Below are 15,976 nucleotides of genomic sequence, written 5' to 3' on the forward strand. Positions count from 1 at the left end.
CTTTCAGACATTCCTTAGCAAACCCCTGCAGATATCACTGCAAATGAAAACATCTACAAGAGCCTTCATGAAGCTGTCCAAGTGATGATTAAAACTTGGGCTGACCGCACCTGATTGCTCTCTTACCTAAAGTGTTGCCACACTTATCAAGATGTATTCTGCCCATTTGCTTCCCTGCAAACTCTCTGGGAGTATTCATCGTGCACTGAAGACTAAGGTTAAGTAAAGCTTTTTCTTTTTTCTTTTTGGAGACAGGGTTTTGTTGCCCGGGTTAGAGTGCAGTGGCATCACCACAGCACACTGCAACCTCACACGTGATTCTCCTGCCTCAGCCTCCCGAGTAGCTGGGAACTGCAGGTGCATGCCACCATGCCCAGCTAATTTTTTTCTATTTTTAGTAGAGATGGGGTCTCACTCTTGCTCAGGTTGGTCTCAAGCAATCCTTCTGCCTCAGCCTCCTAGAGTGCTAGAATTACAGGTGTGAGCCGCCATGCCCAGCCAAAGTAGAGCATTTCTGAAAAGCATTTTCTTTTCTGGTAAAAATCAGTTTTTCCAGGTTATCGCATCTTGGTAACATAAGGACTAAGATGTAGCAGTCATGAAATGGAAAGGGCTCAGAATGAGATTTTTTTAACTACAAATGTTCATTTCCTGAGAGGCATAGGATTAACTATTCCAATTATTAATGTAAATACTAATCACCACCAGGCCTGTATTTGGAACTTTATATAAAGTATTTAATTCTCACAGTCCTAACCAGGCATATTATTAGAAAAGGAAACAATGATCTAGTAGACTGAAAGGTAATCTACCTTTCTCAAGAGATCTTAAAGGTGACAAGAACTCCTGATGCATTTTCTGCAGTCCATAGCCTACCTGGTCTTCTGTCTTGTCAAAATTACAAGAGACTAAAATATGTACACAGACTGCAATGAGTTAACATACACTGTAGGATATCACTTCCAATAACCAAAATCTAAGGCCCAGAAAGCCAAATTAAAATTAGCAGATTAGTTAGAGCAAATGGAGGAAATAATTTTGAGAAAAATGTCACCTAGGCCAAGATGAGGCTTTTTTTTTTTTTTTTTTAAGAGACAGGGTCTCACTCTGTCGCCCCAGGCTAGAGTACAGTGGCAACATCGTAGCTCACTGTAACCTGAAACTACTGGGCTCAAGTGATCCTCCTGGCTCAGCCTCCTGAGTAGCTAGAACTACAGGCATGTGCCACCATGCCCGGATAATTTTTTTATTTTTTGTAGAGATCTCCACATTCTAATTGCTGCCACCCCGCCCCCAGCCTCCCACCCCCTGTACAGCAGAAAGGTATTATCCACAAATCTCAGGAGGGTGGGGCAAATAACTTGTCCGAAGTTTCACAGCTAGTTAGTGACAGAACTGGAACTGAACTCTAATCTGTCTTATTTCAAAGTTTGTACTTTTTTCACATTCTCTACACTGCCTCAGTCTGAAATGACCAGGATTCCTAACGTATAACAGATCACATTTAATAATCAATAACTGGCGGGGCGCGGGGGCTCACGCCTGTAATCGTAGCACTTTGGGAGGCTGACGGGTGGATCGCTCGAGGTCAGGAGTTCGAGACCAACCTGAGCAAGAGCGAGACCCTGTCTCTATTAAAAATAGAAAGAAATTACCTGGACAACTAAAAATATATAGAGAAAAAAATTAGCCGGGCATGGTGGCACATGCCTGTAGTCCCAGCTACTCGGGAGGCTGAGGCAGGAGGATTGCTTGAGCCCAGGAGTTTGAGGTTGCTGTGAGCTAGGCTGACACCACGGCACTCACTCTAGCCCGGGCAACAGAGTGAGACTCTGTCTCAAAAAAAAAAAAAAAAAAAAAAAAAAAAAAAATCAATAACTAACATCCCAGCTCATGATAAGCCCAGAAGAAAAACAGCCATGTCAGATGTTCATTAGTTACTTTATAAATCTCTAAGTCCTTTGGCTTTTCTAGAAAAGAGGCTGCCTGACTGAATAGCAGGTTTGCCGATGGATTCAGGCAGTCTCTCACTAATGTTCTGATTCTCCAATCTGACTGTTTTTAAAGACTACCCAAAACATTCAGGACCATTCTCGTATCCATTCAAGTTAATTGTACAATTCATATATAGTTGCATTTAATACCAAAATATCTGTTGTTTAGCATCCTTATTTCCTCTTCCTAATCTCATGCTTTTTTATTATTGTATGTTTCATCTTGTTATTTACCCTTTCCCAGTCTTATTCATTCTTGCAGCTTCAGCTATCTGCTCTTCTCAAGGAATTTACTTAATTTCGCCTAGAGTTTTATACTGACACTATCAAAAATCGTTAGTATTTATTCTATCCCTACAGAATCTAAGCAATGGAAGAATGCTATTAGCCTCCTCTTTCCATCTTTTAAAGCATTGTTTATAAAGTTCCTTTACGATAAATTCTATTTTAAAGTCAAACTAGTATCAACATGCTTTTTAAAATTCATATATTAGCCACAAAATCTCTACAGTCTGAATAAATAATGTATCATGGATTTATGTAGGCCAGCTTGTCCCGTTGCTGGAACAGAAAACAAGAACCTTTAATGGCTTCTCCTGTACACGATCAAGTTCCAACCTCTCAGCATGGTAGTAAAAGTCCTTCACAAAGTCTGGCCCACTTTCCAGCCTTATCTTCTGTTACTTTTCCCATAAACACCACTCTCAAGCAACCAGACCTTGTCATAATTATCCAGTAACTCTGGATGATTTCTAATCCCAATGCCTTTGCATTAGAGAGTTTCTCTGTTGGTGCCCTCCTCTACCTCCTCTTCATGAACTCTCCTATTCATTTTTCTTTTAAGCTTTCCAACTCCTTCAGAGTACAGTCAACTCTGTATTGTGTGTTCCACATCCATGGATTCAACCAACTACAGATCAAAAATATTAGGGAAATAAATGGATGGCTGCATCTGTACTGAACATGTACACACTTGTTTTGGCATTATTTCATAAACAATACAGTATAACAACTATTTACATAGCATTTACATTGTATTAGGTATTACAAGTAATCTAGAGATGATTTAAAGTATATAATGTGTGTAGGTTATATGCACATACCACACCATTTTATATAAGGGAATTGAGCCTCTCTAGATTTTGGTGTCCGAGGGAGGTCCTGGAATGAATCTCTCAGAGATATCGAGGGATGACTATATTTGTTGGTCTCTCCTTTGGGGGGGGTCTCATATCTCTTATTAAAAATGTATCACTTATTAAATTTATCATTTATTTGTCTCACTCCTTAGATTTTTCTACCCTTGAGGGTAGAGGCTATGTATTATCTTTGTGTAATTTCTAATGTATAACAGGAGATTAACTAGAAGGAAGGAAGAATGAACCCTTCTAAGTGACCACTATGAGTAAAGTGATTTACACAGATATGTTTAGTAAATAATGATTTACTAAGCACCTACTGAGTGCTAGAAGGTATGAATGGTAAATACAATAGACACAGTGCCCATTCTCTGAAGACTTTACAGTCTAATAAAAGACATAGAATTATAAAAAGTTAGCAAACAAATAATTACAAATTCTATAATAAAAGCTATGAAAGAAACAACCAGCTCAATAAGAAGTATAAATGAATAGTGCTGTGAAACAGAAAATTAAGAAGGAAGCTACTATTTTAGATACGCTGGTAAGCAAAGTATTCTTTAACAATTTTGTTGAGAACTAAAGGATAAGATCATTATCCTTTCATTATGCCTTTTAAGGCATTTCAGACTAAGGAACAAAACATGCAATGGCTCTTGGGTGGGAAAGAGCTTTGCCCGTTCTAAGGAATTTCAAGACCAGTGTGGCTAGAGCAGAGTAAGGGGAGGAATGGCAAGAATGAGTTAGGCAAGGGCCAGATCTGGTGGGGCAAAGGCGATGGTGGGTATTTGAATTTTAATCTAAGTGCTAAGGTAAATACAGTCATTGAAGAGTCTAAGAAAGGGAGTGACATAATTCCATTTATTTTCAAAATATTTTTCTTGCTGTTGTATGAAAAATGGATGGGAGGAGGGCCACAAAAATGCAAAGATCACAGTTGCTGGAACTGACTTCACTTCAGGCCACATGATCCAATTCTTCTTGCCATTTGGTCCAGTGCACATCATCTTCTAAGAAAATATTGCTATTAAATTTATCATGGTTTTCATCCTTATTTCAATAAATTAACATCCAGAATATAAAGTTTCTTGAACTCCCATCAATTCTGAGACAGGTATTATTAATATGCCCGTTTTATAAGTAATAACCAAGGTTGTGAAAGTTAGGTAATTTGCCTAAGTCATCTACTTGGCAAAAACCTGTTCCCTTCTAGTTTTTGTTTTTAAGAGACATAGTCTCGCTCTGTCACCCAGACTGCAGTACAGTGGTGCCATCATAGCTCACTGTAACCTTGAACTTCTGGGGTCAAGTGATTCTCCTGCCTCAGCCTCTCAAGAAGCTAGGACTACCAATGCACACGCCACAACATCTGGCTAATTAAAAAAAAAATTTTATAGAGATTGGCTCTTGCTGTGGTGCTCAGGCTGGTCTTGAACTCCTGGCCTCAAGTGACCCTTCTGCCTCAGCCTCCCAAAGCACTAGGATTACTGGTGTCAGCCACTGCCCCCTGCCCCCTTCCAGTTTTAAAGGAGGGACCGTCATCATTTGATGAAAACAACATAATCACTACCCTAAAGAAAACAGCTACTGTGTTCTATCATAGAATTAGGGAAGAAGGTTTGGGAAAAATGCAAGGCCATTCAAAGGAGTAAAGATAAAGAAAGAACAAGTAATTATTAAGTATATTGTGAAAAATATTCAACCTTAGCTATGTTTAGCATATGACTTTTTTTTATCATTACAGTCTTTAAAAGAGTCAATGTTTTTTTATATTCAGTGGTGAAAAATATACTAAGATAATAGAAGTTATAGCTAATATTAATAAACTGCTCTTGTTCTTCCAGTGATTTTTAGATTAAATCTGCATATCAGTATCACCAAACTGAGTAGAAAGCATCGATCTAGAAATTTCTTAATCTAAAAACATCTTTAACTAGGCAGAAATAAAAATAATTATGAATCTATAGTTAGAATGGCCTAATCTTAGGATTTATCCTATCAGGTCAGTACAGATAGATTAAAAACCAAGAACTATACATGGATTCCTAGGAATACCAATCATCCTTCCATCTGGATTCCATTGTCCCTTTACTAACAAAAGGAATTATAGCATAGGAATGACAGCATCAGATCTTACATAGGAATTCCTACCCTTATCAACAAAACTATATATACATGTATCTGATTGCAAATAGCAGAAGCTTAGCTTCAGATAATTCCTGCCAATGTTTCATCAACAGTTCCCTAAGTACAGGATCCCTACACTAGAGTCACCCGCCGTGATGATTGCCTTCAGTAAAAACATAGTCTACAGAAGGTTAGGAGGGGTCCTGAAGGATACTGTGATGAGGCACAGTAATCACCATAGCTCTGTGAGCCACAGTGAAGCCATCTTGTATGCAGGCTAATGCAGCCATTTTGTGTACGGACTCACTGTTGTGTAAAGTTAAAAAAGAATACATGAATAACAGAAAAAAATTTATACAGTGATTAACTTGTAAGTGATTGTTTAAAATCATTAGATATGTATTGTTACATTGTACTACACTTGGCAGTTCCTTAGAAAAATGTTCCTTGGATGTTCCTCAAAGAAATGTTCCTTGATTTAACGGTTGCTATTTGCTTCTGTAAGTTTGCTTACTTATGAATTATTATAATCAACATGTTCTGAGCTGTATGTGTATTGCTAATATTGTTAGTGGTAAAGGTATATAACCCCTGCCCACTTTAAGATCGGGGCCATTCTCTGTCTCTGGACTTTCCCAGAACAGGGGTGGTCGCTGGCCAGCTAATAAAGACTCCTAATTTGGCTCAATTCGGTCTTTAGGTGGTCATTTCTCGCATCTTAGGCTATAACATTTGGAGGCCCCAGCAAGATCCGCCCTTATACAGGGCACTTGGTGACCACTGGTGTCTGGGACCTGGTGTGGGGTTGCGTGCCTAGCCTAGGGGAGAGTTCCTGAGAGACATTCCTCAGCCCCAGGCGACAGCCAGACCACGCTCCGGCCGCCGACACCCCCAAATTAACCAATTCCCTTGGATGAGTCTTCTGGATTTACACCGGTGAGTGTCTGGTTTGTCTGTCTTTGGTGGGCCCATTCTGGTGTTCTTTGGGAAGGCTGGACACAGCTAAAATCCCAGGAACAAGCCCCAAGGAGTGAGACATTACTCGGGGTTCTGGTCATTGTTTTCGGACTTGGAACGCTGTTTTGGCCGCGAGGCTAAATCAGCAACTATTTGGTACCGTGCCGGATAGCTTGGTTTTTCCGAAAACTTTAGGATTTTGTTTCATGTTGGTTTGAATGCTCGTGGTTGATTTGTTTTATGTTAATTGTTGCCTAGATACTAATATATGTTGCTTTTAGAGTGCCACCTCCGTCTGAGTAAAGCAACCACAAATAGCGTTATTGTCTTGTCTCCCCTCCTGTCACCTGGATGAGAGATGTGAGAATGTTATAGCCCCACGGCTGATTAGCTACGGGGTTTGAGTGGGTCCTAACCTGTGGTTCTGTGGCGACCTCGTATGGTATAACGGTGACTCTCCCTCTGGAAAGAGCGGTGACCTGCCCGGGCTTTATACAGGAGCACCTTCAGCCAAGACGCGCCTAAATCTCCACGAGGGGAGCAGCCAGGCAGACACCTGAAAGTACACCCACCCTATGTGAAAATCTGTCTCTGTGTCTTGTCATTGTAAAAAACTTTATAGCATGAAAGAGTGTCAGCAAATCGTGCTCAAAATCCCTATGCCGGATAAGTTTAAACTGAAACCTGACAAAGTGTTGCTCTTATTGTAACAAAAAGTAACTGAAAAACAAAAGAATTCTGCCAGTTGCCGCCTCATTGGCGCCTGTTTCACCTAGCAACAACTCTGATTTGTCTCCTTCTCCTCCTAGCCAGTAAATCTACTAATTTCTCCTTCTCTCTGTTGCCGTTCCAGTCTGTTACCTATAGGTTGTAAAGAATTCATTATAAAAACTGCCCTCTATCCAAGGGGGGAACCACCTCCAGCTTCGGCGCTGAGTCACTGGTGTTCTTTTAGCCCAGCTTATTGCCCAGATTGCCAGTTATATTTATTAACCACAGAACAGGGTCAAGGAGTGCCTTTGTGGGTTTCTCGACAGCAACTGCTATCCACCAAGTACAGACGAGTGTTCTTGAGGAGTCTCCGGAAGCTGCCAACACCTGCTCTGGTACCGCTGTGAATTCTGTGGCTTCCTTTAGCCTTTCCTTGGTTTTACTTTTTTCGTGATAGGTTTAGTCTACTTGCTACCAGGCTTTTTGGCCATGGGGTTTGGTATAGGACTTTATGGCATAGCTCCTAAGAGAATGGAATAGGTTCTGTTGATGCTGCTATACTAGACTATGATAGGCTCGGTCCTCCTTTTTAAAACTCTTTCTCGGTTACCCTGTTTAGACTTTTGCCCCCAACAGTCCTTGTTTTTCAGAAACAGGGGATCAGGTTCCTGGCCTCTGTAAGGCAGCCACCAGGCAACGGGCCGGGACCAGGGATTCCTGAGATCTAAAGATTATTCCCTTTTTTCCTCAAAATGGGTCAATCAGGGTCATATAAGAATTACACGACACTTAATGTTTTTTGAAAAACTTCCAGAAACTTTCAGGATGATCATTTGTATGCGTTTAAATTATATCCATTCATTTATACAGATGACGACCCCAGCCTCAGCCCCAGACACACAAGCTTTGGTGGCAGACTTTATAGGCTATAAGCTGAGACAGAAGGATTATGTCTGTAAAACTGGCCCAGAGAAGGGCCCAGCAGCTGACCCGCTGCACCGAGCCATGCGGGCAGCTGGAGATGAGTTCGAGACCCACTACCAGCGTACCTTCTCTGGTCTGGCGGCTCAGCTGCATGTGACTCCCAGCTCAGCCCAGCAGTGCTTCACCCAGGTCGCCAATGAGCTTTTCCAGGGGGGGCCCAGTTGGGGCCGCCTTGTGGCCTTCTTCGTCTATGGGGCTGCACTATGTGCTTAGAGTGTCAACAGGGAGATAGAGCCACTAGTGGGACAAGTGCAGGAGTGGATGGTGGCCTACCCAGAGACACGGCTGGCCGACTGGATCCACAGCAGTGGGGGCTGGGCAGAGTTCACAGCTCTCTATGGGGACATGGCCCTGGAGGAGACACAGCGTCATCAATAAAAACAATGCTGATGGGGGCCGTAACACTGGGGGCCCTGTTAACTATTGGGGCCTTCTTCACTAGCAAGTAAAACAGTTCCAGGGCCAGGTGTGGCTAGGTATGGCCCTTAAAATAGAATAAATGTTTAGACAGGCATAAAACAGGGATAGACAAAAAAGATGATATATAAAAAACATACACAAAAAAGCTGTTAAGACAAACCCTGGCCCTGATGGGCAACTCCACGGATCTTGGTTATATACAACATGTCTTCCCCTCCACGCGCCCAAAGTGGGACCCAAATAAACAGCAAGGTAAGGGGGCTCTCGATCAGTATCGCCAGACTCTGCTCGGGGGCATACAGGCCGCACCTAACAGGCCAACTAATTTGTCTACAGTAAGCAAAACCATACAGAGACCTAAGGAGTCTCTGGCGGTGTTCCTAGAATGCCTTTTTAAAGCTTACCACCTGTATACTCCCACAGACCCAGAAGCACCAGAAAATAGATGTGCCATTAATATGCCTTTTCCCACTTCAGCGGCCCCTGATATTAGAGAAAGCTACAGAAAATAGAGAGATTAAAAAGTGCTGCCTGAGTTAATAAAATTGCCCAGAAAAAAAAAGACTGGTTGCATACTTGTCTAACAGTTTGGACCTGTAGTATCTGGCTGGCCAGACTGCTTGTGGGCCATTGCTGCAACAGGCATCCTGGCAAAAGAAGCCTCTAAGCTCACTTTGGGACAGGACTTGTGTATCATAACCCCTCACTCAGTAGAGGCTCTAAAAAGTCCACCTGAAGAAAACTGGCTTTCCAACTCATGTATAACCAAGTGCTGTTGCTAGATTCCCCCCAGGATTCACTTCCTAAAGACAACTGCTCTTAACTCTGCCACTCTACTGCTGGACGATGAACCGGCAGAGCCACTGCATAACTGCCATGAGATATTAGAGTCACTGGCCAATCTGAGAGCAGATTTCACTGATCAGCCATGGCCAGACCCTGATGAAGAACTATACACGGATGGAAACAGCTACATGTCTAAAAGAGTCAGATATGCAGAGGCTGTGGTCACTGCTCACCGGGTTATCTGGGCACAAGCTTTGGGACATGGGACTTCAGTCCAGAGAGCAAAACTTATAACTTTGACCCCAGCCCTGAGGTTTGGAAGGGATAAGACTGTTAATATCTACGCCGATAGTAGATATGCCTTTGCTACAGCTCACGTGCATGGAGCACTCTATCGAGAATGGGGCCTCTTAACCTCAGAAGGCAAGGAGATAAAAAATAAACTTAAAATATTGGCCCTATTAAAAGCAATCTGGTTACCAAAAAAGGTAGCTATTATTCATTATAAGGGACAGGAAACTACTGATTCCCCAGTGGCACGGGGAAATGCTTTTGCTGACACAACAGCCAAAAAGGTCACACAAAAACCAGTGGGGCCCCTCCAGATTCTCCCTGTCTTGCCAGAACAGCTCTTACCACGTTCTCCAAGCTACACGGAAGAAAAAGTTAAAATTAAAAAAGCTCTAAAGACTAGAACTGATACAACAGGTTGAAAAATTCTCCCAAATAACAAGGTCTTGGTCCCTGAGCACCTGGGATAAAACTTAATTAAACAAATTCATCAAAGCACTCACCTTGGACGCACAAAACTGACTGAGCTTCTTCAAAATGACTACTATATCCCCCAGCTTCATTGGATGGTTCGGCAAATAACGGCAAGATGCCCCACCTGTGCGCAGGTAAATCTGGGTAACGACATTAATCTTCCCCTAAAAACTAGGTTATGGGGCCAAGCCCCAGAAAAACAATGGAAAATGGACTTCACTGAAGTGAAACCAGGTAACTATGGATACCAGTATTTGCTTGTGCTCGTCGACACTTTTTCTGGATGGGCAAAAACTTTTCCTACCAAGTCAGAGACAGCACAAATAGTTATAAAAAAGTTAGTGACTAAAATTGTCCCCAGATTTGGCCTCCCATTAGCATTGGGGTTCGACAATGGCCCAGCGTTTATCGCCAAAACAACTCAATTGTTGGCCCAGATGCTAAAAATTGATTGGAAATTACATTGTATCTATAGGCCTCAGAGTTCAGAGCAGGTAAAAAAAAATAAATAAAACTTCAAAAAAAAAAACACTAAATAAACTAAGGTTAGAGACTGGTGAAAACTGGGTGAGCCTCCTTCCTTTTGCCCTACTAAGATCTAGATATACCCCTTATATAAAAGGACTGACACCCTATAAAATCATTTTTGGCTGGCCTCCCCCTCTCATCCCCAAATTAGGGGAGAAACGGGTCACAAAACTAGGGGACTCGGTACTTCTTAAATCCCTACAGGCTCTCCAGTCAAACATAAAACACAACCACAAAATGATAAAGGCAGCCCACCCTGGGCCTTCTAACCTTCCTGCTAAGCAAACTATATTCCAGGTACAGCCCGGGGACCTTGTGTAAATCAAAAAATTACAACCAGCAACCTTAGAAGCAAGGTGAACCGGACCACTGCCAATAATTCTTTCTACACCCACAGCCGTTAAAGTCGCCGGCAAGCATCATTAGATTCATCATTCCCAAGTCAAGAAGGCCTCACCAGAGCAGCAGCCTGAGACATAAAACATCCAGCCATCCGGAGATCCCCTAAAGATAAGACTATCTCGTGCATCTATTAATTCCTTATAATTCACGGGACTGTGGGATCACCACATCAACCTCTAAAACTATACCTAGGTGCTCACCCAAACGGTTGATGGAACTATGGTGACTCACAATTCTACCATATCACAACCAGTTCTTCATTTTGACCTTTGTCAGCTGTTTGGGTGTAACTCTTTACAGATGAGGCAGAGAATCCGAAGCCTCCAATATTATGCTTGCCCCTCCACTGGGCCCCCACAATGCCAAGTAAAAGGCCATTACTACTATGCCAAGTGGGGTTGTAAAACACTGGCCTCTTAAAAAAATAAAAATCCAGACATCCAACTAATATATAAGCAACCCAGATGTGATACTTTAAATTCATGTAATCCTGTGTCTATCACAATCACCCATTGGCAAACTCAGAATTGGGCCTCAGGAAAAACTTGGTGCTTCCGGCTATATTCCACAACAGGGAGCTATCAGGACCCAGGAGTCTATTTTACTATACAAAAAATTCGAGCTGTCAAACTTATAATCCTCCAAACTCACTGTCAACATATTTGTAACTCTCTTATTGTCCTTAGCAGGACCTTTAGTTTTGTTTCCCCTAACCCTGTTAGTGGGTCCATGTGTTCTAAATTACCTGTTGGTGTACATACAAAAAAAAAAAAAATACAAAATGTTAAGCTGATGATATTGCACACCCATTATCACCATATATGTGGAAATAAATCAAAGATTTGATTTCACATAAAAACCAGTGGGGAATGTGATGAGGCACAGTAATCACTATAGCTCTGTGAGCCACAGTAAAGCCATCTTGTATGCAGGCTAGTGCAGCCATCTTGTGTACAGACTCACTGTTGTGTAAAGTTAAAAAAAAAAAAAACATAAATAACAGAAAAAAATTTATACAGTGATTAACTTATAAGTGATTGTTTAAAATCATTAGATATATATAGTTACATTGTACTATGCTTGGCAGTTCCTTAAAAAATGTTCCTTGGATGTTCCTCAAAAAAATGTTCCTTGATTTAACGGTTGCTATTTGCTTCTGTAAGTTTGCTTACTTATAAATTATAATCAACATGTTCTGAGCTATATGTGTATTGTTAATATTGTTAATGGTAAAGATATATAACCCCTGCCCACTTTAAGATCAAGACCATTCTCTGTCTCTGGACTTTCCCAGAACAGGGGGTGGTCACTGACCAGCTAATAAAGACTCCTAATTTAGCTCAATTCAGTCTTTAGGTGGCCATTTCTCACATCTTAGGCTATAACAGATACTATGAAAAACAGAGAGAAGAGCACTTTTCCAATACCACCACCACTTCACCAAAGCAAAAGTCAATAGAAATTCCATTTCCCACCTTGACAGCTCTATATCTGGCACCAAATTTCTGGAGCAAGAGCACATTACATGCTAGGACCTGAAGGCTGCCATCTGCTCTACTTGTGTACAAATGGGCCATTTCCTGGCAAGCTGGTAATAATGCCTGATGTGATGAGTAAAAACTTGGGCTTTGCTCCCAGGCTAAAGTGCCAAAAGAGAAGAGACAAAAGGACTCAGACAGAGTTTTACATCAGGTAAAACAGTGAAGCTTCTTTCTCTCACACATAGGACCTCATATAGATTCTAGGCAAGATACTTTCTCTAATTCCCTAGGATGAGGTTAAAGACATGCCAGGGAAATAGCCACAGGAGAAAAAAGTTTGTACACACAGCAGTGATTTATATGCTGTTCAAAGTTATAAGCTCATTTTCCTTTGCCTGCAAAGGGCCTAGGACTATCAACTTGAAACATACATCTTATTAAATATATGCTAACAGCTCATTCGAGCATTTCTTTTAGAAAGCACTTCACCACTCTTAGTTTGCATCTGTTCTTCCTGTGGATATATAAAAGCTAGATCACCTTTGCTGGGAGAAAGCATAAATTCCCTAGGTATCTCAAGGAGACTGATCAAGAACAAACTCAGATTTACCTATGCAGCACTCTAATGTCTGATAACCTCTTTTTTTGCTCCCACTAAATTGAGTAGCCTTTAGCTAAACTAGTAATCACATAATACAGAAATATCAGTGGTGAAATATAATGCTAATTAGGTAGTTATCATAGTCAGTATACAGGGGAACAAAATAAGATAACTGCAGAGCCTGAAAATATGATTACAAACTGAACATAAATTTAGGACACAAACATATGAAATGTGTAACAGAAAAAGAAAATGGTATTCATTTTGTGTTCAGCAAATATTTACTGAATTATCTATTGCATTGTAGGTACCATACTCTCTGATAAAAATACAGACAAATACAGCCTAAGAGCTCATGGAACATATAAATCAGTAAGGAAGAATGATAGTGAACAAGTAAATTACAACTGAGATGAGTGTTATGAAAGAAAAAACCAGAATGCTTTGAGAGTATGTATCTGGGGAACCTAAACTAGTTTTTGTTTTTGGTTGGGGTGGGGGAGCAACATATGCTATATGGCTAGAAGGAGGAAAGCTAAAAAAACAAAAAACAAGTCTTGTCGCCAGCATTAGCCAGAGAAAATTTTAAAATCTAGCCGATCCTCTTGTAAAGCATATCCCTACTGTGAAAAAATGCATCAGATTCCAGAAACGTGATTACAATCTGCACTCCATGTAATAAAACTTCCTACCTAAAATGGAATTACTACTTACCTAAGACCAGTATACAGTTCACTCTGCAGGTGTATTTCCTATTATATAAATGAATAAATAGACATTCTGGTCTGTTAACCAAGATTTTGTGAGATTGGTTAGTGAGTTTGTCTTTGGGGGGCTGATCAATTCTAGGTGACAAGAATGGGTGCTAAAATTAAGTTTCCAGAAGAATAAGGTTAATGATTGATCTTGAACTGTGTTTCATCAATGATCAGTCAGCCAACCCATCTCTATTACATTTCTACCTCTGCTCTCTATAATTTCAATAAATAGAATATCAGGAAGTGCTAAGGAATGAGTTAAAAATCTGCTAATAAAAGAACCTGAGCACAGTGGGAACTCTAATTAATTGTTAAAGGAATAAATGAACAATAAGCTTAAAGAGACTCACCATTCCCTCTAAATTGAGTTGCTGAGCTGTAAAGGAGGCAGTCACAAGAGCCACAGAAATGGCAAAGTTCTTCAAAGAAGCGTGTGTGTGTGTGTGTGCACGTGTGTGTGTGTGTGTGTGTATGTGTGTAAAAATATACATACATACCTGCACTCACAGCAATACCAGTGCCACGATGGCAAATGGACATTGCCATGGGAAGAGACCAACTGCAAAGAAACACACAAAGGCAATTTAAGAAGGAAAATATGACAACATAGCAGAAAGTCCATCTGGGCAAACATAATATAAATTAATTCTGAAGTGGGCCCTATTTTAGCTCTCACATTCCTGTGTTTCCACTTTCTAATTTGAAGATAAGAAAACTGATTTAAGGAGAAATATCCCCCTCTTTTACCAACCTGTATCACTGATAGAGCTGAGAAGAGAAAACAATTATAACTCAAAACTTCTTTCACAAGGAGAAACATGGTTTAAAGATACTAATTAAAGTTGGTACAATTACGGCCAGGCACTGTGGCTCATGCCTATAATCCCAGCACTTTGGGAGGCCAAGGTGGGAGGACTACTTGAGGCCAGGAGTTCAGGAATAGCCTAGGTAACATAGCAAAACCCCCATCTCCACAACAAAAAATTTTTTAATTAGCTGGGTGTGGCACACACCTGTAGTGGTGTGTGGCAGAAGGATCACTTGAGCCCAGGAGTTTAAGGCTGCAGTAAGCTATGATTAAACCACTGCACTCCAGCCTGGGTGACAGAGGGAGACTCTGTCTCTTAAGGAAAGAAGAAAAAAAAAAGTTGGAACAATTTGAAATAATCACTAGAATACAACCACCTGGGTCCTTCTGTTTCTCTAGTCATATCACTGAAATGAAAAAAAACCTAGTGAGCTTCATTTACCCATGCTTTTATATGATATATGATCATCCTTAAAGTCTCCCTTATTATATGCCCCAAAATATCCAAATTGAGCATAACCTTAAAAAATTACCAATCTCAAATTTTTACATCCAGTTTCCTGGATTTAGTATGTATTTCTTAATCCACGGTAGTTCTAAAATGCTTTCTCATTGAGTCTCTTTTAAAATCATGAATCATAAATTTGCCAGAGTGTTTCCATAAAAGCACAACCAACACTGTTATTCTAGACCTAGTTCTCATGCTCAAAAGAGAACTGGTTGGTAAAATGGAAAGGAAAGAAGACTTTGGAGAAAGTTAAAATTCATCTTGGAATTAGCTTCGACAAGGAATACTGAGCATTATCAGACCACATACTCAAAACTTTTAAGAGAAACAACTTAAGGAGGTTGAAAAGATCTCACCTACAAGAAATCTTACCTACATAATGAAAATGGTAATAGTAAGAAAGGAGTAACATCCAAAGAAACCAAAAAAACTGGCTAGATACCACTCTGATTAACTCAGATTTAACAAGAGAAATACAAAAGGTAGAAGAAGAGCCACACATACCAAGTACAAAGAGAGAACAATGGCATAACTTGGGGAAAAAAATCAGGAGACTGAAACCCAGAATGAGCTGAGGCTTGCAAAAATTTTCAAGGACAACAAAAAAGAGCTTTTAAAATTGTATTCTGGGAAAGAAAGCCTCCTAACTGGAATGGACAATCTTATGCTAATTGATGACACAGTGAGAAACAGATTGTGCAACCATTTTATATGTCAAAGAGAATGATCATCAGAATGAAAAAGACAGAACAAATATTGATTTGAAAGAACTGCAACCCTAAAGAGGTGAGGAAATTGTAAAATATCACTTAAAATTTCAAATGCACTTACAGCTTCTGCCCAGATGCATTAAATCCCATGAAGGAAGGAGCTAATGGAAGAAACATACACGGTTCTGGTAATCTTCAGAAATACTGGTATGGAAAGTGGAAGTAATGTGACATGAAACTGCTGACTTCAAATGTTACCCTAAATTTCAAAAATGGTTAAAATCATAGCATGGTTAG

The 15,976-nt window shown here is 40.5% G+C and overlaps 1 protein-coding gene and 1 pseudogene across 6 annotated transcripts in view; one reads left to right on the forward strand and one right to left on the reverse strand.

The window, feature by feature from the left end:
* The window catches only part of SDHC (succinate dehydrogenase complex subunit C), a 38,500-nt gene that overhangs the window by 11,149 nt on the left and 11,375 nt on the right, over positions 1 to 15,976 (reverse strand). For 4 of the 6 annotated variants that reach the window (XM_069478450.1, XM_069478447.1, XM_069478452.1 and 1 more), the window contains one exon: positions 14,151 to 14,212. In XM_069478450.1, the coding sequence (XP_069334551.1) occupies positions 14,151 to 14,212 (62 nt within the window). The remainder of the gene's footprint in view (positions 1 to 14,150; positions 14,213 to 15,976) is intronic. The other 2 variants (XM_069478451.1, XM_069478449.1) reach the window with 1 other exon arrangement.
* LOC138389818 (bcl-2-like protein 2 pseudogene) lies at positions 7,773 to 8,361 on the forward strand (annotated as a pseudogene).

Source organism: Eulemur rufifrons, chromosome 8 (genome assembly GCF_041146395.1).
Source record: "Eulemur rufifrons isolate Redbay chromosome 8, OSU_ERuf_1, whole genome shotgun sequence".
NCBI lineage: Eukaryota > Metazoa > Chordata > Mammalia > Primates > Lemuridae > Eulemur > Eulemur rufifrons.